This window comes from Sminthopsis crassicaudata, chromosome 1 (genome assembly GCF_048593235.1).
Source record: "Sminthopsis crassicaudata isolate SCR6 chromosome 1, ASM4859323v1, whole genome shotgun sequence".
In the NCBI taxonomy this organism is placed as follows: Eukaryota; Metazoa; Chordata; class Mammalia; order Dasyuromorphia; family Dasyuridae; genus Sminthopsis; species Sminthopsis crassicaudata.
The window spans coordinates 337,849,630-337,874,175 of NC_133617.1; the positions used below are offsets into that span (position 1 = coordinate 337,849,630).

At 30.8% G+C, this 24,546-nt stretch overlaps 1 protein-coding gene across 1 annotated transcript in view; it reads right to left on the reverse strand.

Moving 5' to 3' along the window:
• ADCY2 (adenylate cyclase 2) overlaps window positions 1-24,546 on the reverse strand; it is a 589,713-nt gene that overhangs the window by 112,994 nt on the left and 452,173 nt on the right. The window contains 8 exon segments of the mRNA XM_074279140.1: window positions 1,697-1,794; window positions 4,934-5,003; window positions 14,438-14,518; window positions 17,264-17,307; window positions 18,287-18,430; window positions 18,432-18,464; window positions 19,529-19,661; window positions 20,448-20,606. Coding sequence (XP_074135241.1) covers window positions 1,697-1,794; window positions 4,934-5,003; window positions 14,438-14,518; window positions 17,264-17,307; window positions 18,287-18,430; window positions 18,432-18,464; window positions 19,529-19,661; window positions 20,448-20,606 — 762 coding nt within the window.

The following is a 24,546-nucleotide window of genomic DNA, read 5'->3' on the forward strand; positions in this document are numbered from 1 at the left end:
GATAACCCATGCATAGATTCAGATAATGCATTTAGTTTGGCAGATAGGAAAAAAAAACGTGAAGCTATTTAAAATTCAATACTAGATTCATGCTTAGAAGAAGTTTTTGCTTTTTTCATATAATTCACATTCATTAATGACTTTCATTTCTGATAAATGAAGGTAAGAATTAAAAAAAAAAAAAGGAAGAGGCTCCCAACGCTATATGTTGTCCATACATATAAACATTAAAATTAGGACTAGCCTAAGGAGTTAAGCAGACATATAAAAGGATTGTTTTACTAAGTTCTAAGAAGTTACCCATACTCACAAATATTGCCCCAGAGAACTGTTATTAATGAAAATTTTATCATTAGAGAATAACTTCATTTAACAGATTTCTTCTTTCCTTTCCTCCCTCTCTCCTTTCTTTTCCTTTCTTTTTTGTTTCTTTCTTTTGGAATGAATATGCCATTTAATTGTTTTATGGATCAATTCACTCTCCTTGTGACTCTACGAACAAAATGTTCCCTGCATATATGGCATCTCTCCCATTAAAAGGTAAGTACCATGAAGGGAAGTTTTACTTTTTGCATTTTTATTACTAGCACTTAGTCAAGTCTTGAGGCATAACAAATGCTTTTTCATCCATCTATTAGTTTCAGAGATGGTTCAGAAAAAAGGGGGAAAGATCCTATTGAAAAGAAGAATGAAATAAAGAACTTCCAAGATAGCTTAACATTTGCCTGAAATCAAATGAACCAGAATCTCAGAAGTATATATTACATATTTACCATTGACTGTATTAATAAATTTAATTTGACTTGCAATTTGCTTTGCTTTTCAAAATAAAGATCTATATAGGTAAAAAGATGCAAGAAATGAGTGCAAGATTGACTACATTGAACAAAGAACTGTTATTAACAAAATGATCATAGTTAATACCAGATGCTGAAATTGTTTATAAAGCAAAATGTTCTGGGAATGTGTGACTCTTCTTTCTTCCAGGATATATCCAAAATTCATATAGAATATCCTGGTAATTCTAGATATTTCCCCTTGTTGATGAATCAGAAGGAAAGTGACCAGGATAGGTTTTGTTCCTTAATTATAGTAGACTATGTCTATTCTAAAAAACATTTTAGATTTTTTTAAATCTAAAGATCTAGATTTTTCTGTTTCCATGTTTACTTAGCTATGCTTCTAGGTGAATTAGAGGATATAGCATTAGGCATAGAGGCAAGAAGGTCCAACTTCAGATCCAGCCTCAAGAATTTACTCACCATGTGACATTCAACAATCACTTAAAATGAAAAATGAAGTGGTTAGACTCAATAGTCAATAAGCTAACTCTATGATTCTTCTTCTTCTTCTTCTTCTTTTTTTTTTTTTTTTTTTTTTTTTTTTTTTTTTTTTTACTGGAGTTGACCCTCCAGCAATATATGATCAAAAGAGATGACTGAACTCTTAAAAAATTTCCCAGAAACTAAAGAAATGGATTTCATTCTATGCCTTCTTTACTACAGTGGCTTTAATATCAAGATTTTTTAATGAATCTCCAACAGTCATGTTGAAGTAGTCCTTTGACTGCATTATCATAAAATGTTTTTGCTGTAAAATACAACCTGGGTCCCACAATTGTCCATGAAACTTCATTGTAAAGGAGACAATCTTTAATTTAAAAAAAAAAAAAAAGGAAAAAATCACATATACTTACTTTGGTAATACTAATATCTGCACAATAAAAATGCCAAAGAAGATGAGGCAAGCACAAGTCACATAATACTTGAATGCAGGTAATGTGGTTGCTCTGTACTATAAGATAAAACAAATAGAAATCTAATTAGTTTCTTCAGAGAGAAATATAAAAACCCATCAGCCTAATTTGTACTTAGAACACACTTCACTGATTTGAATAACAAATGAAAAAAATAAAATAACTAAACTGTTCACCACAGTATCAACACCAGTTATCTCAAGTCTAAATCTGTCATGCTCATTTTTTCCCTTTATACAATGTAATAGAGACATGTCAAAGAGCCTTAATACTGATTTCTATAGCTGTTCAAAGTCCTTTCTTTATGTGTTTGGTTATCTCTTTTGGAGAAAAAAAGAGTAAAGAACTTCCTGAGAAAATGGAAAGAACTTAGGGGACAATAAGTTAACTGAAAAGATTCAAATCATTCCCAAAATGTCAAATTATTTTGTGAATTTTACTACACAAAACCTGGCTATATAGACTTTCTGAATTTGGTATACTGTCTAGGAAATAAATACATCCTTAGAGGATATATGGTGTCATGGATTGGAAACAGAAAAACTAGGTTCAAGTATTTTCCTTAACATATAGTTGATGTATCATCTTGGAAACTCATTCAATGTCTTGGTGAATCAGTTAATATTATAAAATTAATCTTTACATAGGAATTTTTTATACTGGAAGTTTTTTTACACTAGTGAAATCACTCATTCAGAAACAAAAAGAGATAAAAATGCTATTCTCTGAGTATCTCTTAATGTCACTTTATAAATTGGATTTAGTTAGGCAAAGAATTCCTTCTAAGAATAAGAATCACTGTTTTCTCTACTGAGATAGCTGATATAGTTTAAGAGACAGAGATTTACTATATACTTTGATTTGACGAATCTTTTTATTCATAAAAATGTGAAATGATGTACTTAATTTGTTCACATCTATGTTATTGCCCTTGGAATTCTAGTTATTCTAGGCCCCCCAGCAGGACATTCACACTGTTTTTAACATTATCTGGAAGGGAATGTTTATTAGTGCTGTTTATGTTGTGCATAAGGGTATGAGAATTAAAAGATTTGTATATTTATATAAATATATATATATGCATACACATATATATATATATATATATATGTGTATATATATATATATTTAAATCCTCTAGAACAAAAAGGATAATATATATCTTTGTGATATTCTTTCAATATTCACTAGGATTAACTAGACTCCTGGACACTTTACTATCTTGCATTTCAAAAGATAATTTGAAATATTTACATATTCCTTTTTCAATATTCTATATAAGTAGCTTATGAAATGTATATGGATATATAAGAGTAATTGATTTGGGAAAAGCTAATAAAGCTTTATCTCAATCTTTTCTGTGTTTTTATAATAATCAAATTTTGATGAGCAAAAATGAGGTAATGTATGCAAAGTACTTTTAAAGCTTCTTTAAAAATCTCTTTATAAGGGGCAGCTATATGGTGCAACGGATAGTGCACCAGCCCTGAAGTCAGGAGGACATGAGTTCAAACCTGGCCTCAGATACTTAATAAATACCACTTTGTGATCCTGGGCAAGTTACTTAACCCTAATTGCCTCAGCTAAAAAATAGTCTCTATATAAAAAAAATGCATATTGCTATTTTTAAACATCATCATTACTAACTCTTAGAGCACTTGGAAATAGAATAAGAGACATTAAATGCTGAGTTCTTCCCTGAGGATTTCCAAAGCTTCAGAATCTTAATGTGGTGGTACATATAGAGGTATATATTAGACAAGTGTTATTAATGCATTTTAATGAAATATGGCATTGAAAGTCCAGAAGAATTTGTGTGCTAATAAACGATCTATAATAGCATAATTATTTAAATATGATTAATCCATATACAATAATTTACACTTTAATCTGTTTAAATTCTTACGTAATTTTTACAGACATATTCATAGGAATTATCAGCAAAATACTTGTTAATATAATTTTAAAAATGCTACTATGTACCAAAGTAGAACAGAACTGAGTTGAATCCAGTATTATCTTTAAGGGAAAAAAAACCAACAACAAATTTGATTGATTTATATTGCAATTGTTTGAAGGCTAACACTACTCAATTAAATTGTAAATGAGAACAAAAATATATGACAATATTGTAAATTATCAAAAGTTAAAACACAGTAATTAGAAGTGGACAAAATGATTTTCTTGGCCACAAAGACCCAGGGCTATTTTTCTTGTGAAACATTTTGACAGAGAAGTTGATATTCCATACCAAATATGGGCCAATGTCTGTGATGTAACAAAATATAATTATTTCAGGTGAATTTTCAATTTAATGCATGTTTTGCTACATTAGAGTTTTATATCATATTTTTTGTACTTTTATAGAAGCCTTGTGATTCAAGGCTATAATCAAATGGTTTAAGGATGGAAATACTGATTTGCTATTACCCCCTTTTTTTAGGTCAGCAAGAAACAAAATATAACAGGAGACAAAATGAAATAAAGTATAACTAGGAAAGATTTCTCCTCCCCATCCTCTAATCCAATGCTCAGCTGGCTATAACATATATATTCATAAGCAGTGCTATTAAATTTTGGCATATAAAAAAAGATAAAGAAAATTTCACCTGTTTATTTGTGAATAAACATTAAAATTTGGAGGTCACAACTAGAAGTCAATAACACTCAACAAAGGTTAAAAATATCCAATTTCTAAATCCCCTTAAGAAAGGTGTTGGATATGAACGACATTTTTTACCCCCCAAACAGTGAACATATGTTAAGTTCAACGAGATTTTTCCTTTTAAAGCACACTACAGATGTATCACCAAGAAGCTGATGTTATGTTTTAATTTTTTCCTAAGAAAATTAAAAAAAATCATATATATTTGCCCTTAGTCCATTAGCTTAATGCAAGTATGTGAAACATCTGCTGCCAACATCATTTTTGTAAGATGTGTAATGAGTATAGAATGGATTGTGGCATGCAAAGCAAAAGAAATCAGATTTCCTATGGTAATAAAAATACATTCATGGAGGAATGAAAGGAAAAGCCAAGAATGATTCTGACATATTTAGCTATAGTTTTAAGGCCACATGCAAATAACTTGAAAAGAAACCTCAGAAAGACTTTTAAAAATGACTTTAGCATTTCAGAAAAAAAAAACATTTGGGCTTAAAGTGAAAATAGCTTACTTCTTTCTCTAAGATTTTGTTATAGAAAAGCAGAGAAATTCTTTGAATGTCTTCAGATTTGAGCCACTGCCTGAAAATAATAAAAAAAAGAGACTGTAATAAACCAAAATTGACATTAAAGCAACTGTAAAAATTATTTCTTTTTTTAAAAGAATCAAATAATTTCATATTCCATTCTCCAATCTTAAAAAAAATGATAAAATGTGAGTAAGCCAGAAATCTAGAAAAAGACTGAAAGGAATAATTGCTTTGGATATAAAATCCTGAGACTCTCATAAGGTTCTGCCAATGTTATATTCTTATTTATATACTTCCCATTCCCTACATAAATAAATAAATATACACACACATTGATGTATATACATACATATATATATATATATATATATATATATATATATATATATATACATACATATATGCATATATATATACACACTAATGGCCAAAATTCGATAGAGGAGATGGGGTGTTCATTAAAAATATTTGAATCCCCTATTCTCATTTTTATTACTGAAACTATATTGAAATTACACAAAACTTCTCTCTCATAAAGGATATCTCTGGATCCTTGAAAAAAATACTCTATTGATTCTCTTCAGCACATAATGATTCCCCAGTGCACTCATTACAGAACAACAAAGTATGTCTCCTACTTAACATACATAGCTTTCAAGGTTCTAGTTTCTACCACCATAACACACTTACTCATTTTCTTTCCTCAAATACCACTTCAGTCTAGTTAGTACATTATTACCTCTTGACTAGATTATTGCAACAATCCTCTAATTAAACTCTCTACCTCAAGTTTATCACTGCTCCAGACCATGCAACACACTAGTGCTGAAGTTTTTTCTTTTCCTAAGACCAGACATGACCATGGCACCTATTAAATCAATTTCATTTGTTGTCTATTTTTAGGACAACATAAAAACTCCTCAGATTAGCTTTTAACGTCCTTCATAATTTGGCCTCAAACTGTGTTTCAAGACTTACTAGACTTATATCGTCTCTTGCACTTTGAGGCTGAGTCTAAATGGCCTTTTTTCTATTCATCAAATCAACATTACATCTTCAATTTCTTTGACTTTTTGGTCAAATTCTTCAATGTCCTCCCTCCTTACTTTCATCTCATTTAATCTTTTCATTTGCTAAGCTCTGGAGACATAAAGTAAATCAGAAAACAGAAAGAAAAACACGACAACATTGAGGAGGCCAGAGTAAGGAGTTCACAGCATTGAGGGGAATGCATTATAAGAAGACTGCCCAGGAAGGAAGGGGCCAAGATATATAGGGCTTTAAAAACAAATTGGAGTATTTCATATCTGACCTTAAAGAAAACAGGGAGCCACTAAGATAGTATAGGATAGGAACAAAGGGGGATATGATCAGACATAGCATTTGGAAGATCTGATTGATAGATGTATGAAGAATACACCATTATTATTCTTATCAGTGTTCTATTCTTGTGTCAAGAATGTCTGATTTGTTATCCAAAGTCTGGTCCATTATCTGTAATCTTGCAGCGGCACTCAAACAATGCACATTTCTTAGTCACAGGAAGGATGGATGGGATTATTGCTAGGCACTTATTTCCAATTTCCATTCAACCCTATTGTCCCCTACCTTTTCTCTGTAATCAATTACATTGATTTTTGTGATGGTGAGCTCTTATAACCAATCATAACTTGTTGGCTCACCTATGAAGTCTTATTCTTTGTTCTGTATTCCCCAAAACTATAAAAGAGAGCTATTCTCTTCACTTGGGATCTTAGTTTTGCTGAGGAAACTGAGATCCTACTTACTGGTAAATTTGTGCTTTATTAATAAATTGATCATATTTGGAACTTTGTATCTCAGTTCACCTTAATTTTGACTGTTATAAGGGCTGCACTAGGGTGGTAAGTAACATTGGAGGAGAGACATGGGCATATGCCCACTAAAGTATAAAGTATGAAGTAAATTATGAAAGGAAAAGTCATAAATTGAGGTAACAGCTTAGATATAGAAGATGTGTGTGAAAGAAATGAAGACCTGAGAATGATAGTTTGTGAGTCTGACTGACTAGGAAGATGTTAGTATACATACAGTTGTAGGAAGAAAGTTAGAAAGAGAAGATAGCTTTGGGGTTAAGTTTTGGTCAGGGTCAGGTTAAAATGTCTACAAAAAATTCAGCTCAAGAAGCCCAGTAGTATGTGATTTGAAACTAAAAGTCAGGAGGCAAGTTAAGGCTGAACAAATAAACCTAAGAATCATATTCATAGATACAATAGTTGAATCTTTGGAGATGATGAAATCATCAAGTGAAAAATATAGAACAGTGAGGTTAAACAAATAGAAATGGGAGACATTGAATTGTATATAAGAATCAATATAGGCTATATACTGACTTAGAAAACTACCTATTAATATTATTTTTGTTTCCTTCTATTTTAATTTATTTTGTTAAATTTTTCTAAAGATATATCTGTATGTAGATTTTCTTTCCCTCTTCTTCCTTCTCTCTCTCTCATATGTATATACACATATGCATATATATGTATTTTTATAAAAATTTTAAACAAATAATAATTGCTATTTCCTGTTTCTTGTATTTTCTCCCACTTATCTCTCCCTTACTCCTGTCCCTCCAAGAGACTCATCCCATTTGACAAATAGTATTTTTTACAGAGGAAAAAAAAGACACCACACTGATTAATATGACTGCTTCTCTGTATTCCTCTCAATACTATTCAATTACAATCATGTACCACAATTTATTTAACCATTTGATAACTATCTATTTTGTTTTCATTTTCTAACTATCACTTTTTTTTCCCCCTGAGGCTAGGGTTAAGTGACTTGCCCAGGGTCACACAGCTGGGAAGTGTTAAGTGTCTGAGACCAGATTTGAACTTGCGTCCTCCTGAATTCAAGGCTGGTGCTCTATCCACTGTGCCACCTAGCTGCCCCTATTTTCTAACTATCACAACAAAATAATGCTATAAATATTTTGGAATATATAGGAACTTTTTTTTTCCTTATTGATAGGTTCTTTGGAGTACAAGCCTATAAAGGGCAGAAATTATGAAAAAATGTACTTGAATCAGACAACCAAGCACTTAAGGCCAACTACCTATTCAATATAAGACAATGACTCAATTAGCATATGTTTGGAAAAGTAGTCCTCAATGTTTGGTGCTGGATAAGTGTTTGGGGTTAAGATAATCATCTGCAAGGATGGGGTGGGGTGACAGAGGCCAGAGACTCATTTGGCTGCAGGAAGAAGGGGAGAAAGGTGGAGCTTCTGGACTCCAGAATTAAGAGATCTTTGGCAAAACTCCTGGCAGTTTTCCTGCTTCTCCCCTTAAAGACCAAGGACTTTTATTTATGCTGACTCTGGCTGATCCTGAGGCCTCCAGGAAGCTAGTCCAAACTTAACACAAGCCCAATAATGAAGTCTCTGGTTCAAAGGGTATAGGTATTTTAGTTATTTTATTTGCATAATTCCACATTTGCTTTCTAGTATGGCTGTAGAATTTATAGCTTCACCAACAATGTATTAGAATGCCTAACAATCCCTCTAACAATGACTGGTGCTATTTTAAATTACTTTTTGCTAATTTTCAGAATGTGAAGTAATACCTTAAAGTTGTTTTGATTTATATTTCTCTTATTATTATCAATCTGAAGTATTTTTTCATGTGGTTGTGAATACTTTGCATTTTTGGAGAGCTTTTTATATTTTTTTGATATTTATTAAGGAATAGTTATTAATCATATATGTGTGTATATATACACATGTATAAATACAAATATATATTATGCACATATATATAATACTAAATGATCATCAAAGAAATTTGTTACAAAATATTTTTTCCCATTTGATCTCTTTCTTTCTGATCTTATGTATGTGATTAATGTTATCTGTGCAGAAGTGTTTCTGTTGGAAGAAATCAGTTTTCTATTTTATCTTTTATAATCACCTTTATCATTTAATTTAGAATATATCTCCAATAAAAAGGGGAAAAAAGGACCTATTTGTACAAAATTTTTTATAAAAACTATTTTTGTGGTACCTAACAATTGGAAAGTCAAGGAATGTCTATCAATTGGTCAGTGGCTGAATAAGTTAACTTCTACCAGATTTCTGCCTTCGTCCCATCTCCTTGGGTACATTTAGAAAGAAGTTTGTTACTGATTTGTCTATTGAAACTTTATTCTTATTGCTGTATTTGCTGGTTCTATTTATTCACTCCTGCTTTATTTCCATTATGGGGTGTTTGAGAAGCAAATCATCTCTTCAGTTTTGGTTTTCTTTCTAAAAATGTTTTAAACTCTTTATTTTTAATTAAATCATCCATTTATTTTTATTTTTTTGTATGATTAGTCTCAGATTTGTAGAATAGATTATCTTAAATTGCATCCTGAGCTCCATTTCTCTTTGTAATACATTATTCCATTTCTTTCTTTTGATAATGGGTTCAGTGTGGTTTTATATTTTTTGATGATTATTCTCGATGGTTTATAGAACTTATTATTTTTTAATTGAATTGTTATATTTAACCACCGTGTGCTCTGGTATTTATAGTTTATCCCCTTTGTATCTGTAAATTCTTTCAACTGAAATTTTATTTTCAGAAATTCTGATACTTCTCTTATATTATTTCCTTCATAATGGTGTTTAGTTTTTAGTTTTTTTGGTTTTTTTTTCTTTTTCTTTTTTCTTCGTTTTTTTTTTTTTTGCTCTATTGTATTCTCCTGGGAGACTTATGATCCTTAAATTGTTTTTGTTCATCTTGTCTTTGAGATCAGTATGTTTTGTTTACATAATGTTATTGTTTATTTGCTTCTCTTCTAGAATGTCCTTCACATTTATTTATTTCCATCCCCAATATATTGTTTTCTCTTTTATTTTTTTGTTGAGGCTTGTCATTGCAGATTCGAGATATTCTATTCTGGTCATTATTTTTGCTGTGCCAGATATAAATTCTGCACTTATAATTATAATTTTTAAACCATTCAGGAAAAGCATATTGTAGTTTCATGTTTCCCTTGGTTTTTGCAGTGTCCTATGTCTCATGAAATGTTGAAACAATTTTCTTAACTTTTCAGTATTTTTTCATAGATGCTTCAGCTTGCTTACTAGAATTTGAAATATCATTTCTATCTGTTCTTCACAATTTCTTTGTTGACTTATGTGTTTATGTTCAATGTCTTTGGGATTTCATTTTCCAGGAATTTTTGGTATTTCAGTCTCACTATCTCTCTTCTACTCCTTTTTATTCCTTATTATTCACCTTCTGACTCCCTTCACTCTTAACTGTAGTTTCCTTGAAACTTGATTCAAAAATATTTTGGTCTCCTCACCAATTCACTAGCTTAGGTTTCTTCCATGACTGACTTTTAGTTAGTTAGAAAAGACCCCAGCTGAGTACTATATTTTCTTTAGACATAGTGGAATTCTGTACAGCCCCCTAAATATAGTATCTTTTTATGGTAAACCTGTCCCTCTGTTCCTCATCCTCTAGCCTGTCAATATAATTTAGGGCAGAAATGGAGAAAAAGACATGACCCCTCAAAGCAAGGAAGAACAACTGAACCAAAGCAAATATATAAAGGAAATTCTTTCTGGGAGGTCTGGAATTATGAGGACTTTGAAAGATATTCTCATAAATATATGAAGTCCTTTCTTCAAATGATTGGGAGCACTTCACAAATAATTTTGTCAGGATAAGGTGATCAGGAGGGCAGTGGCTGGAACATAGTTAGTGCTTAATATATTTTTGCCAATTGGTTAATAAGTACCAATGGATATGTGTAATTTCTCTTCACTATAAAATCTTTAGAAGAGTAACATTAATAACATATGTAAATAGCACTAGAGTTTGAAATGCTTTTAAATACATTTTTAAAAAATTGCCTACTGAATAGTTACTTACTCTTTTCACCTCACATGAACAAATGCTATTCCATATCTACTCATGCTAACGTTTTCCTATTATTTTTTCAGTTGTTTAAAAAAAATGCATTATTTCAAATGAGAGAAATAGTGCTCTATATTGTCTCTAGGAAATGAGAAAGGTTGCTCATAGCAATGGCCAACAATCCATGAAAGAAAATGTGTACATGACTATAATTGGGGTAAAATTTTGCATAGCATCTTGCTTTTTAGGTTTTCTTTTTAAAAGCAATTAGGGTTAAGTGTCTTGTCACACAACTGGTCACACTAGGGCCACACAACTAATAAGCGTTAAGTGTCTGATACCAGATTTGAATGTAGATCACTTAGCTTTTTCCACTGAATCTGCTTTTTATTTTTCCTGAAACAATTTGGGTTAAATGACTTGCCCAGGGACATACAACCAGGAAGGGCTAAGTGTCTGAGATAAAATTTGAACTCTGGTCCTCCTTACTTCAGAACTAATACTCATGTCCTGATCTTTTTTGGTAGCAAACTGTTGATTTGATTTCAAGGATAATCTATTTCAGAAAATCTGCTGACATTAGTCTAAGGTATATCTTCCCCAACATTCTACCAAAACCCCGCTGTGAATAATTATAGCAATAAAATGTGTGGCATCAGTAATATGTGCAATCTCACAAAGTGTGCTTGAAAACATTTACCTTTTGTACTATATAGATAAAACATCTGCATAACAAATTTTCTTACTTTTTAAGCAGCTGCTTTGATCTTCTATACACATAGTTTAAGGGTCTCATTGAAAAAGATATTCATTATTCCCAGATGAAAAAATGCAAGTAAAATCAGAATAGTTATATAAAAAGACAAGGGAGATTAAAATTCTTGAAGCAATAACAGAATGTAATTGAATCTAATTTGAGAAATACCCACAGAAGGTTCCATTTTATTGCTTTATCTTTTCTTATTTGATGCCTATGCATTGTCTGTTTTTCTATTTGATTTGTGGAACTTAATTGGGAAATTATAACATAAACATTTATTCTAACATTAAAGATCCATTATAGAATAAGAATACATTGAAACTTGCAAATATCAACTGACATGCATTAGCACATTAAATGGAAAAAAGCTAATGAACTTTGAAAGCAATAACCACAAAACAAAGCAAAATCATATTAACTAAGGCATTTCTATTTATGTCATTTTCTAATTATAGTCATTGATATGAACATTCCAAAAGTTTAAGAAAGTAGATAATTGTATTGTCTATATTAACACATATTTGTTCTGCCTTTGTAGTTTTGATTTATACTTTTATCATCAAGAAACCAGCTAGTGAAATTGGAGACATTCATATTTTTTCTGATGTTTCATTTCATTTTCTACCATACTTGGTAGTAACTATTCTTATTGATGGTTCATTGAATAAATTCTTACTTCCATATTATATGCATGTCTTTTATAAGAATTATGTATTTTAAGGGCAATTAAGAAACTCAAAGAAACCATATAGAGCAATTGCATAAGATGGTACATTCAATTTTAAATAATATAAATTCTATGAGTTTTAAAAGACTTTTTATTATAATTTTAAACATAGAGGATACTTCATTATTCCTTCATATTTTTCTGGTATCAACTAACTTGAAAATTATTATATAGTAAAGACTGTATTAGCCTTGAGAATTGTTCTGTGCTGAATTGATCTTTGTATTAAAAGTTAATGCTGCAGATAATATTAGTTGTTACTGATTCAATCAGAAATCCTAGAAAATGAAGTCAAATAGTCCTTCAGAAATATTGGCCACAACAAGACTAGAGGAACTTAAAGAATTCCAAATGAGCTATTTGAAATCCTAAAACATATTTTTAAAGTATTGCACTCATATGTCAGAAAATTTGGAAAACTCAACAGTGGTCATTGGATTGGAAAAGATTAGTTTATATTCTAAGCCTATAGAAGAGAAATATCAAAGAATGTTTAGATTACTGAATCTTTATATGGACCAAGAAACAACAGTCAGAACCAAACACAGAACTACCGATTGGTTTAAGATAAAAAAAGAATAAAGCATGGCTGTTTATTGTTACCTTATTTATTTAACTTATATGCATAGTGAAATGTGAAATGACATACTGGGAGAATCAGAAACCAGAACTAAGATTGTTGGTAGAAATACCAACAATCTGATTCTGCTACTCTGATGTAAAGAGGTATTAAGAAGTCTCTTGATGAAAGTAAAGAAGAGGGTGCAAAAGTTGGGCTGAAGTTTAACATCAAAAAATTAAGATATTGGCAATTGGTTCATCATTTCCTGACAAACAGAAGGAAAAGAACTAGAAACAGATTTTATATTCATGGCTTTTCAGATCCCTGTAAATAGTAAATGCAGTCACAAAATTAAAAAAAATGCTTGCTTCTTGAAAGGAAAGCTATGGCAAATCTGGTCAGTGTAATAAAGCAAAGCCATCACCTTGCCAACAGAGGTCTGTATAGTCAAAACTATGTTGTTTTTTTTCCCCGTAATAGTATTTGTCTGTGACAGTTGGACCATTGAACTGTGTACTAGAGAAGACTTTTGAGTGTCCCTTGATCAATAAAGATATCAAATTAATCAATCTTTTAAAAAGTTGATCCAGATTATTCACCAAATGGTCAAATACTGAAGCTGAATATTAAACACTTTCACCACATAATAAGAAGACAGAACTTGGAAGAATCCCTGATATTGATAAAGATTGGAAGTAAAAGAATAAGGGGACAGCAGGAAGTGAGATGGATAGATAATGTCATGGAAGTAATGGACTTGAGGTTGAATAGATTTCAGGAGATAGTGGAATAGAGCAGAGGACTTGATGGGCTGTTAATACATGAGGTCAGGAAGTGTTGGATATAACTGAACACCTGAACAAAAAACAAAAAGTTGAGCCCTTGGAGTGATACATTATTCTTTCCATCCCGGGAAAATGCATAGCTTCTTTATTGATAGGGCAGTTATAACATTTAGCAGGACCAGTCAATTTTTGATAAATTGTTATATATAGTAAAATTTGCTTTTACCCAAAAGCCATCTCAATTTCCACATGTATAGCTAATAATTTTTCTTGTCTTCTTTTCTGTTCTCTAAGATTGTTCCTTTCTTTAGCTTCTGAATAGGCAATTCATAAATAGAAAGGCTTACATTTAACTACTGAGGCCTAGATTGCCTCTTATATGAATATGTACATTAACCATATGACCTCAAATGAATATCACTTTTAGCTTTTTAAATAATCACTATCAACATGATAATATTTCTTCTTGACTTTTGTTATTTATCAGTGATGCACAGCAAAGCATATTTTATAAAAAAGAAATTAAACACTAAAGAACAAGATATAAGAAAATTTTTATAGGTGAGAAGTCTAGGACATGGGGCACATAAAGTATAACTATGTAAGACAAATATATCCAAAGGATGATGATAAATGGACAAACGAAAATATTTTAAAAATAGCTACAGAAACAAAAAGACAAAAGCATATAATTTCTGTTTGCAAAAGGAAAACAGCAATGGGAAAGGAAGATGAACAATTCTTAAAAAATGGCAACATACTTTTGAGCATTGATTCCATCAATTGCCTGAATCATCCTTTCATTCAGTTCTTCTTCAAATCTTTTCTTCTGTGATTTGGTTCTAAAGGAAAATAAAAGTATCATTAAGGAATAAATGTTTAAGAATAACTAACCTGTCTTTGTACACATGATGCCAAAACACTTGTTAAGTTCTATAAAGAGATGTTGTTGATCATTAGGCTGTTCTATTAACACAGTACCAAACACCAAGGCTTTTTGAATTTAGTGGATGGTTTAGTCTTCATAGAGAAGAAAATTAGCAAGCCACTCCAGTATCTTTTTTCAAAAATAATCCAAATAGGATTGCAAAAAATTGGACACGACTAAAAATCACTGAACGACAATAAACAATTGATCTTAGTATATACTCCAATTTCAGACTTAACAATTAGTGACATTATGTATTAAATAACAAAACTAAAAGATAATACTTTGAAAGGTTTGCAGAAAAAGTACTAATAGAGGGAAATTTAGATTATATATTAGAACTCCCTTTAATAAAAGCTCTATATTTCCCTCATTGAAGGATTTGACACAACAAATTTATTTGATAAAGAGAAATCTAATTTTCATATGAATCATTACTTAGAACCTCAAAAATTTGGGTGAGTTTGACTGGCTGGTCTTATTCAGTATTCAATGATTCAATTTTCAGAGAGATCATATAGTTTCTTATTTTATTTATATTCAATCTTAACCTGAGAGGTATATAATGGAGAAAGGACTAGTTAGTTTTGGAATTAGGAAAACCTGGCCTCAAACTCTGCCTCTGACACTAGCTTTAATACCATGGATAAATCAGTTAACTTCCTAAACAACTATTTTTAATAGACAGTGGGAGTTTTTTATATTGATGAAAAAACAAATAAAAACCAATTTCCCCACAAAACCAGCAACATGAATTTCAAATTGTCTAAGAAAGCTTTTCTTTTAGGCCTATTCAGAAATAGTTTCCTATTTATAGACTATACTTGGAAGTATGTTATGATTATAACATGTTTTTATAAGTACATTGAAACATTCAACAACATTAAACTTTAATAACTATAGCAGTTGAGAAGTGTTAATTGACAACTATTAAGTGAATAATTCATCGAAGGAAAACTGGGACTTTGGAATTGCTCTTTTAAATGAAGCTAAAGACCCCAGTAGAGTGCCTTTAAAAAGCAGAGTTTTCATTGGCATGTCTTAAGTTTTACATAGACTGAATGCCAATATTAATGAGGATTCTAGTGATAACTCTAAAAATAAATGTTCTGATTCTCTTTAACTTGATTAAGAATTTCATTACTGAATGGATATACCTCTTTTTCATAAAATAAAAAGAAACAACTTTTAAGCTTAGAATAAAAATTTATATTGCATCTTTATATACTAATATAAAATTTATAGTATTTACAGCTTTTAAACATTACTATTAATGTTTTGGATAAAAATTTTATTTACTTATGAAATATTTATCAATTTGGTTTCATCATTTATTTCAATAATCTTAGAGAATACCATTTTATCCATATATCTTTGTTCTTTCCCCTCATCTGTAGATTTTTCTTTCATTACTACCTAGTTTTTCTTTAGGATAACAATTTCTCAAGTTTCTGTTTTAGATAAATGCACATTTTCTGGTTAGTCTTATTTCCATATTCTGGCAAATGTCCCATTAAATAAGCAATGATTATAATTAATTTTCTACATGATATGAAACTAATATGATTCTACATGTTATTCTCAAACATATATATGTGTATATATGTTTGTATATATGTTTTTCCATAATGGAAGCATTTATACTTTATTTACATCATTAAATGACAAAATAGGGAAAAATTGATGTTTTGATTCTGCTTTTTAAGTGACAATCACCAATTAAGAATAAAGAATTTTCTTTCATTCCTAGATATATCCTACCCATCTAAATAAAACATATACACAGAAATGTGTACACATCCATATAAACAAATATGCATTTATTTTCAATTATCAATTAAAACAAAAAAAGCATGAAAGTAAACAGTATTTAGAGAATAAAGAGTCTGATGATAAGATAGTGATATTGAGAAAGGTACCAGGCATTGTACCAACCTCTGGAGATACAAAGATGAAAATGAAATATTACTTGCTTAAAGGATTTTACATTTTATGAGAGAAAATTCAAGGAGAATGGATTCAGTTCTGCTTTATCAGAAGATTCTTTAGACTAAAAGTTAACTAAGCAATAATCATTCGTTTTATGCCTATTATTTTGACATAATGTGCTAAATTCCAAGCAAAGAAAGGCAAAAGTCCTTGTTCCTTGAAGAAACTCATGATCCAATAGGGAAGACAACATATAATTATGTTTATATTTTTTCCCTTTCTTTATATACTCACACATACATATACCCACATACCTCTATATGGTGCACACATTATGTGCATATATATCACATGTATTATTTATATTATATGTTGTATATTACATGTGTATGTGTATTTGTTTACATATGTATAGACACAGGATAACCTTGAGTTTATCTCTGACAATCTTAGAAGGAAGAAATGTATGTAATTAGTCACAAGTTTAATATAAGATAATTCTATTCAGCAAAACAATTTGTATATTCCATGGAGATTTGTAATCATGTATTATTGATTTTATTTCTTTATTCAAATGATATTAAATTATGTTATTTTGTTTTTAGAACTGAAAGTAATATAAAAGGCTCATTTTTAAAAAAGGAACAAGCTTTTAAAAATGATGATAGATTATACCTTCCAGAGATGTGAGAGCAATACATGTATTTTCATTTGATACCATAAGTTATACCTTAATGTGCGGTGCTGAAAGTGATGCTGACCCATTGGAACATCCTAGAGAAAAAAAAAAGAATATGTACTAGTCAGATTATGAATTACAAGATAATTTATGAAACAACAATAACAACATATACACCACATAGCCATCTGCTTTCACAATGAAAAATTTAAGTAGCTGAAAAATAATTCTTATAGACAAGTAGACTTTCATCCTTCAAAACTGTCTATATGGAACCATGACAGTCAAATGAAAAATGCAGTGAATTTCTTATATGTTTTGTCTATATAATTGCTATTATCTGGATCATTACAAATAGATGATTTTTACAACTTTTTACATTTCATTCAGGTGTTTTTAGGTTTGGTCCCAAGCAATTGGTTTTTATACTGATGGCCAGATTATATCTGACTGGAATTTTGATTAGGTTTGGGGCTAGACAGATATTTAAAGGATCTTGTTTAAAATGAAAATACTTTTCAAACATAAAACATGAATACATAATATATTTTGAAAATTTACCAAAGAACAGGTTTGACAACAAGGGCTGTTGACTACAAAACACTTCAACAAGACTTCAAGATCAAAACAAACAAGGCCCATGGAATGATAGAATACAGATGAGATTCAGAGCATAACATGAGTAGGACCAAGTGGGATAAGGGAACATGACAATTTCTTGTTAGATATGTGCCATACAAGAAAGTGTCTCATGAGTAAAACCTTCTAATTTCTTATAAAACCAAAGTTGGCAGACTCAGTCACTCAATAGAAACTGATTATCTGATTCCACAGATTAATCAAAGCAAAGAAATAACAGTACATGGAGCATACTGCTCTTATGTAACATAGAATTCAGGAATTGATGTTAATTCACAAACTATCCATCTATAAAGATATCTCTGGAAAAGGAAACTATAAATGTTTTAACATGGACTATAGTTAATGTCAAGGAAAGGTGGAACATTTAATATTGAGAAAATATATTTTCCTCTCATAATTATGCTACTTTAAATGACATAAAAAAGCCCATACTGTGGTACTGATCTTGCCATTTTCTGTTGTCATGCTGTCCCTGTGATGTAAATGTGCAAAGGGCTTGGCTGCTCCCCAGGACTCCAAATACCGGGTCATGCGGACAGATGCTCTCATCTTGGCTCCATCTAATGTATGCCTTGTGTCTAAAGAGGTGCTGAGGACTTCGTCTTTCTCCCTGATTGCAAAAAATAAAGTAGCAGGCACATTACACATTTGAAGCATTAGATTCAGTTTATGTATCATAGTATGTATGCATTTATGTATACATATATGTGTGTATATATCTTAATTTCTTAATGAATTATTTCTTACATAATAAAAATTATTTATCCATCTTCTTTACTAATTTATATCTATACAACTTTTATATTATGCAATATATCTCTTAAAAGCCAGCCAAAAACACATATCCAGTTTACTCAGTCTCTGTTTTAAACAGTCATCTATAGTAAAATATAATTTATCTAGAAGCATCATCAGGAAGTTAAATGTTTTAGATAAAGGAAACTGAAAATTATGCTTTCAAGAACTAAAATAATAATAATAATAATAATAATAATAATAATAATAATAATAATATTTTAGTGAATTTGGCATGACCATTTCTGAAACACTCTTGATTTTTAAAAAGACTCAACAGAAAACAACTTCACCATTTTAAAATTGAGAGCATATTCTCTTTTGTATTACAATTATTACTTTTACAAATACATTTGCCCATTAAGCTCCTTTTGAGCAAGGTCTTTGTTGTATCTGTCATTGTATCCAGTGCTTTGCACATAGTAGATAATAAGGATTGATTGATATTGTATTAAAGGCATTATTATTCATTAACATACATTGTACTTACAATTATTTAATTAATAAAGCTTGATCAACAAATGATTTAAAACCACCATGTAGGTATAGACCTACAGAAACAATAACATTTCAAGTTAGTCCTGTTGATTTTGCTTGTATGTAGTGACTCCAAAGCAACTCCCCTCAATAATGTAGTTAGAAAAATAAAAACAATTTTGTAAAAATTTAGAATAGTTAAAATTGTAGGCACATAAAGATGAAATGTTGAACTGAAATCCAGAAGTATTTGTTGAGAGACTTCTATAATCCCAGGACTTTACAACTGGGATATAAAACTTACAAAATTATTGAAATTGTTATATTTCTATTTTTTCTGACTTTTAAAATCAGAAATAACTGTTTCAAAATCATTCATAGACTTTTCATATCAATACTGACCTTGGGATTGATCACAAAATAAGTTTTGACATAATGTTCTTTCAGATATGGGTCCCTTATATCTCCATCTCCTTCTTCTACTTTGTAAGCTCCATTCAAGTGCTCTAATGTAACTGAAGTAATGTGAACACGCCTGCAATTATATTTTAAAACCTGATCAGAACAATATGAAAATTATCTTGATGGTTTGCACTATAAAATAATGTTTTTAATGGTGTAAGGAAAATTATGCATATAGATAAGAAATGAATATGAGTGAAAGGCAAGGTATGTCCAATGTCTAACAGCTAGTAATGTCTATTTTAACAGCAGCAAAGTCTAGTACTAAAGTATTCTGTAGCACATACAACGTCAAGGTGATTTAATTTGGATCTTTTCATAGACTGAAAAATTTTGTTACATCCAATTCAAATTCAGGCAAGCATATTTGATGAAGCTTATGTAAAAGGTTTATATGGGAAGTGCACTGAACTATATAGCATCCTCTCCTCTCCCCTTTTCAATAGGTTAATCAAAGATTTATCTTGGGGGAAATGATATTAAAAGATTGGGAATAAAATTTAAATTTTTATCCTATATGAGTTTTTTTTTAAATAAAGGATGAATAATTAAACCAAGTAGGTCATCAAATCTAACAATTAGCATCCATTTAATAATTTGTAAATATGTGTTGGGGATAAGGATTTTGTCATGAAAGAACCAAGTCAAGAGTGATTACTTAAAGGGGCAGTTAGGTAGTGCAGTAGATAGAGCACCAGCCCCAAAGTCAAGAGGATCTGAGTTCAAATAAGATCTCAGACACTTAACACTTCTTAGCTGTGTGACCCTGGGAAGTCACTTAACCCCAATTGCCTCAGCAAAACAAACAAACAAATAAATAAAGTGATGAAAAGAATTGAACTCAGTCAATTTGCCATACCCTGGAACACCTCCAGCTTCCATGTGATTTGCTAGTGTAACATCATGAGACCAGACATCATACTGCCACTTTTGCAAACCAATCACACCACAGAGAACATTCCCAGAGTGTACTCCCACACGCATATTGATATCAACTCCAGTTGCATCTCTTACTTTCCTAAAAAGAAGAAAAAACATATAAAATGGGTAAAATAGCTTTTATTTCCTCATCTCCCAATTATAACCGAGTCAGCTCACATTCTATCACATTTTTTCCCATGTATTTTAAAAGTAATGCTATCATCAAATAGATTATATCGTATAAGACAGCTGCTAGGAGCCAACAAAATAGACACATTTATTCCTCCCTAGAGGGCAAGGACTAGGGACTCTAAGGAAGGGCAGAGCAAAAAATAATAGTACCCATACTAATTTGTGAATTGTCTTGATTAAAAAAATAATTAGACAGTGATCATTTTGGATAAAAGAAGGATGAGGAGGACAGAGGATTCAAAATAGTTTAATTAACCAAAGTAACCAATCAACTGTTTTTTGAAATGCTTAATATAAACAAAATATTTAAATGAAACTGCATATTTCCATTTCATGCTTCTAGTTTTTTAATTAAATATATTCTAAATATAATTTTCAAAATTGTTTTAAAAAATTAATTAATTTAAAAAAAAGCTTTATTATAGCATTATTTTTGCCAACTCTGACATGTTCCCTTCTCTCCTCGTTACAAACATGTCATCATAGATCTCTTGGAGGTATTATTAGTCATTTATGTGATCAGTTTTGTTTTTTTTTTAACTCAAAGTTGTTTTTCTTTACAACATTGTTGTATAATTTGTTTTCATGGCATTACTCACTTGGCTTTGGGACAATTCACACTACCCAGAAGTCACTTTTTTGGTCATTTCTTTCTAGGTTTCTCAGGATTTGTGTTTTGTTTTTTTTAATTTAAAAATTCCTATTTAGTTCTGGTAATTCATCTGCATTGCTTCTATGTTCCCTGTTTTCCACGAAAACAGCAATTCTCAGAGTAATTCAAGGACATCTGGGATCTCTTAAGACAAAAACTGTTTTCATATAAATACTAAACATTTGTTTAATCAAATCTTGTACAATTATATATCTCTGTGAGTTCAAATTTTCTTCATATATTTCAATACTCCAACAATGTATTTTTAAAGATTGAATTCAGAAACAGATATGAGAACCCTATATTAATGTAGACACTAAAGACTATTCAAAGCAATGCCATTCTCACAATTTTTTTGTTTTGTAAAATTTAAGTTTTTTAAAAAATGTTATTTATATTAGTATTTAATGAGTTTATAGTTGTTATTTTTAACCGAATTATTATTATTTTTTTATTCATTTTTCCAAATTATTCCCTCCCTCTAGCTACTCCCTCCCCCCGATGACAGGTAATCCCATACATTTTACATGTGTTACAATATAACCTAGATACAATACATGTGTGTAAATACCATTTTCTTGTTGCACATTAATTATTAGCTTCCAAAGGTATAAGTAACCTGGGTAGATAGACAGTAGTGCTAACAATTTACATTCACTTCCCAGTGTTCCTTCTCTGGGTATAGTTATTTCTGTCCATCACTGATCAACTGGAAGTGAGTTGGATCTTCTTTATGTTGAAGATTTCCACTTCCATAAGAATACATCCTCATACAGTATTGTTGTTGAAGTGTATAGTGATCTTCTGGTTCTGCTCATTTCACTCAGCAACAGTTGATTTAAGTCTCTCTAAGCCTCTCTGTATTCCTCCTGCTGGTCATTTCTTACAGAGCAATAATATTCCATAATCTTTATATACCACAATTTACCCAACCATTCTCCAATTGATGGACATCCATTCATCTTCCAGCTTCTAGCTACAACAAAAAGAGCTGCCACAAACATTTTGGTACATACAAGGTCCCTTTCCACTCTTTAGTATTTCTTTGGGATATAATCCCAATAACAGCAATGCTGGGTCAAAGGGTATGCACAGTTTGATAACTTTTTGGGCATAGTTCCAAATTGCTCTCCAGAATGGCTGGATTCTTTCACAACTCCACCAACAATGTATCAGTGTCCCAGTTTTCCCACATCCCCTCCAACATTCATCATTATTTGTTCCTGTCATCTTAGCCAATCTGACAGGTGTGTAGTGGTATCTCAGAGTTGTCTTAATTGGCATTTCTCTGATCAGTAGTGATTTGGAACACTCTTTCATATGAGTGGAAATAGTTTCAATTTCATCATCTGAGAATTGTCTGTTCATATCCTCTGACCATTTATCAATAGGAGAATGGTTTGGTTTCCTATAAATCAGGGTCAATTCTCTATATATTTTGGAAATGAGACCTTTTCAGAACCTTTACTTTTAAAAATATTTTCCCAATTTGTTACTTCCCTTCTAATCTTGTTTGCATTAGTATTGTTTGTACAGAAACTTTTTAGTTTGATGTAATCAAAATCTTCTATTTTGTGATCAATAATGATGTCTAATTCTCCTCTGGTCATAAATTCCTTCCTCCTCCATAGGTCTGAGAGGTAGACTATTCCCTGTTTCTCTAATCTATTTATGATCTCATTCTTTATGCCTAAATCATGGACCCATTTTGATCTTATCTTGGTATATGGTGTTAAGTGTGGATCCATATCTAATTTCTGCCATACTAATTTCCAGTTTTCCCAACAGTTTTTTCTGAATAATGAATTTTTGTCCCTAATGTTGGTATCTTTGGGTTTGTCAAAGATTAGATTGCTATAGATGTACCCTTTTTTGTCCTTTGTATCTAATCTGTTCCACTGATCTACAGGTCTATTTCTTAGCCAGTACCAAATGGTTTTGGTGACTGCTGCTATATAATATAGCTTTAGATCAGGTACACTTAGACTACCTTCCTCTGACTTTTTTTTCATTAGTTCCCTTGCAATTCTCGACCTTTTATTCTTCAATATGAATTTTGTTGTTATTTTTTCTAGGTCATTAAAATAGTTTCTTGGGAGTCTGATTGGTATAGCACTAAATAAATAGATTAGTTTGGGGAGTATTGTCATCTTAATTATATTTGCTCAGCCTATCCAAGAGCACTGAATGTCTTTCCAATTATTTAAATCTGACTTTATTTTTGTGGCAAGTGTTTTGTAATTTTTCTCATATAATTCCTGACTATTCTTTGGTAAATGGATTCCCAAATACTTTATACTCTCAACATTTGTTTGGAATGGAATTTCTCTTTGTATCTCTTGCTGTTGCATTTTGTTAGTGATATATAAAAATGCCGAGGATTTATGTGGATTTATTTTGTATCCTGCCACTTTGCTGAAATTTTGAATTATTTCTAGTAGCTTTTTAGCAGAGTCTTTGGGGTTCTCTAAGTATACCATCATGTCATCTGCAAAAAGTGATAGTTTAATTTTCTCATTTCCTACTCTAATTCCTTGAATCTCTTTCTCGGCTCTTATTGCCGAGGCTAGCGTTTCTAGTACTATATTGAATAGTAATGGTGATAGTGGGCAACCTTGTTTCACTCCTGATCTTACTGGGAAAGGTTGCAGTTTATTTCTATTGCATATTATGCTTACTGACGGTCTTAAATATATGCTCCTGATTATTCTAAGGAATAATCCATTTATTCCTATACTCTCAAGAGTTTTTAGTAGGAATGGATGTTGGATTTTGTCAAATGCTTTTTCTGCATCTATTGAGATGATCATATGTTTTTTATTAATTTGATTATTAATATGGTCAATTATACTAATAGTTTTCCTAATATTAAACCAGCCCTGCATTCCTGGTATGAATCCTACTTGATCATAGTGTATTATCCTGGGGATGATTTTCTGAAGTCTTTTTGCTAATATCTTATTTAAGATTTTAGCATCAATATTCATTAAGGAAATTGGTCTATAATTTTCTTTCTCAGTTTTCGATTGACCTGGTTTAGGTATCAGTACCATGTCTGTGTCATAAAAGGAGTTTGGTAGTACTCCTTTATTCCCTATTTTTTCAAATAGTTTATATAGCATTGGGGTTAATTGTTCTTTAAATGTTTGGTAGAATTCACATGTAAATCCATCTGGTCCTGGGGATTATTTTT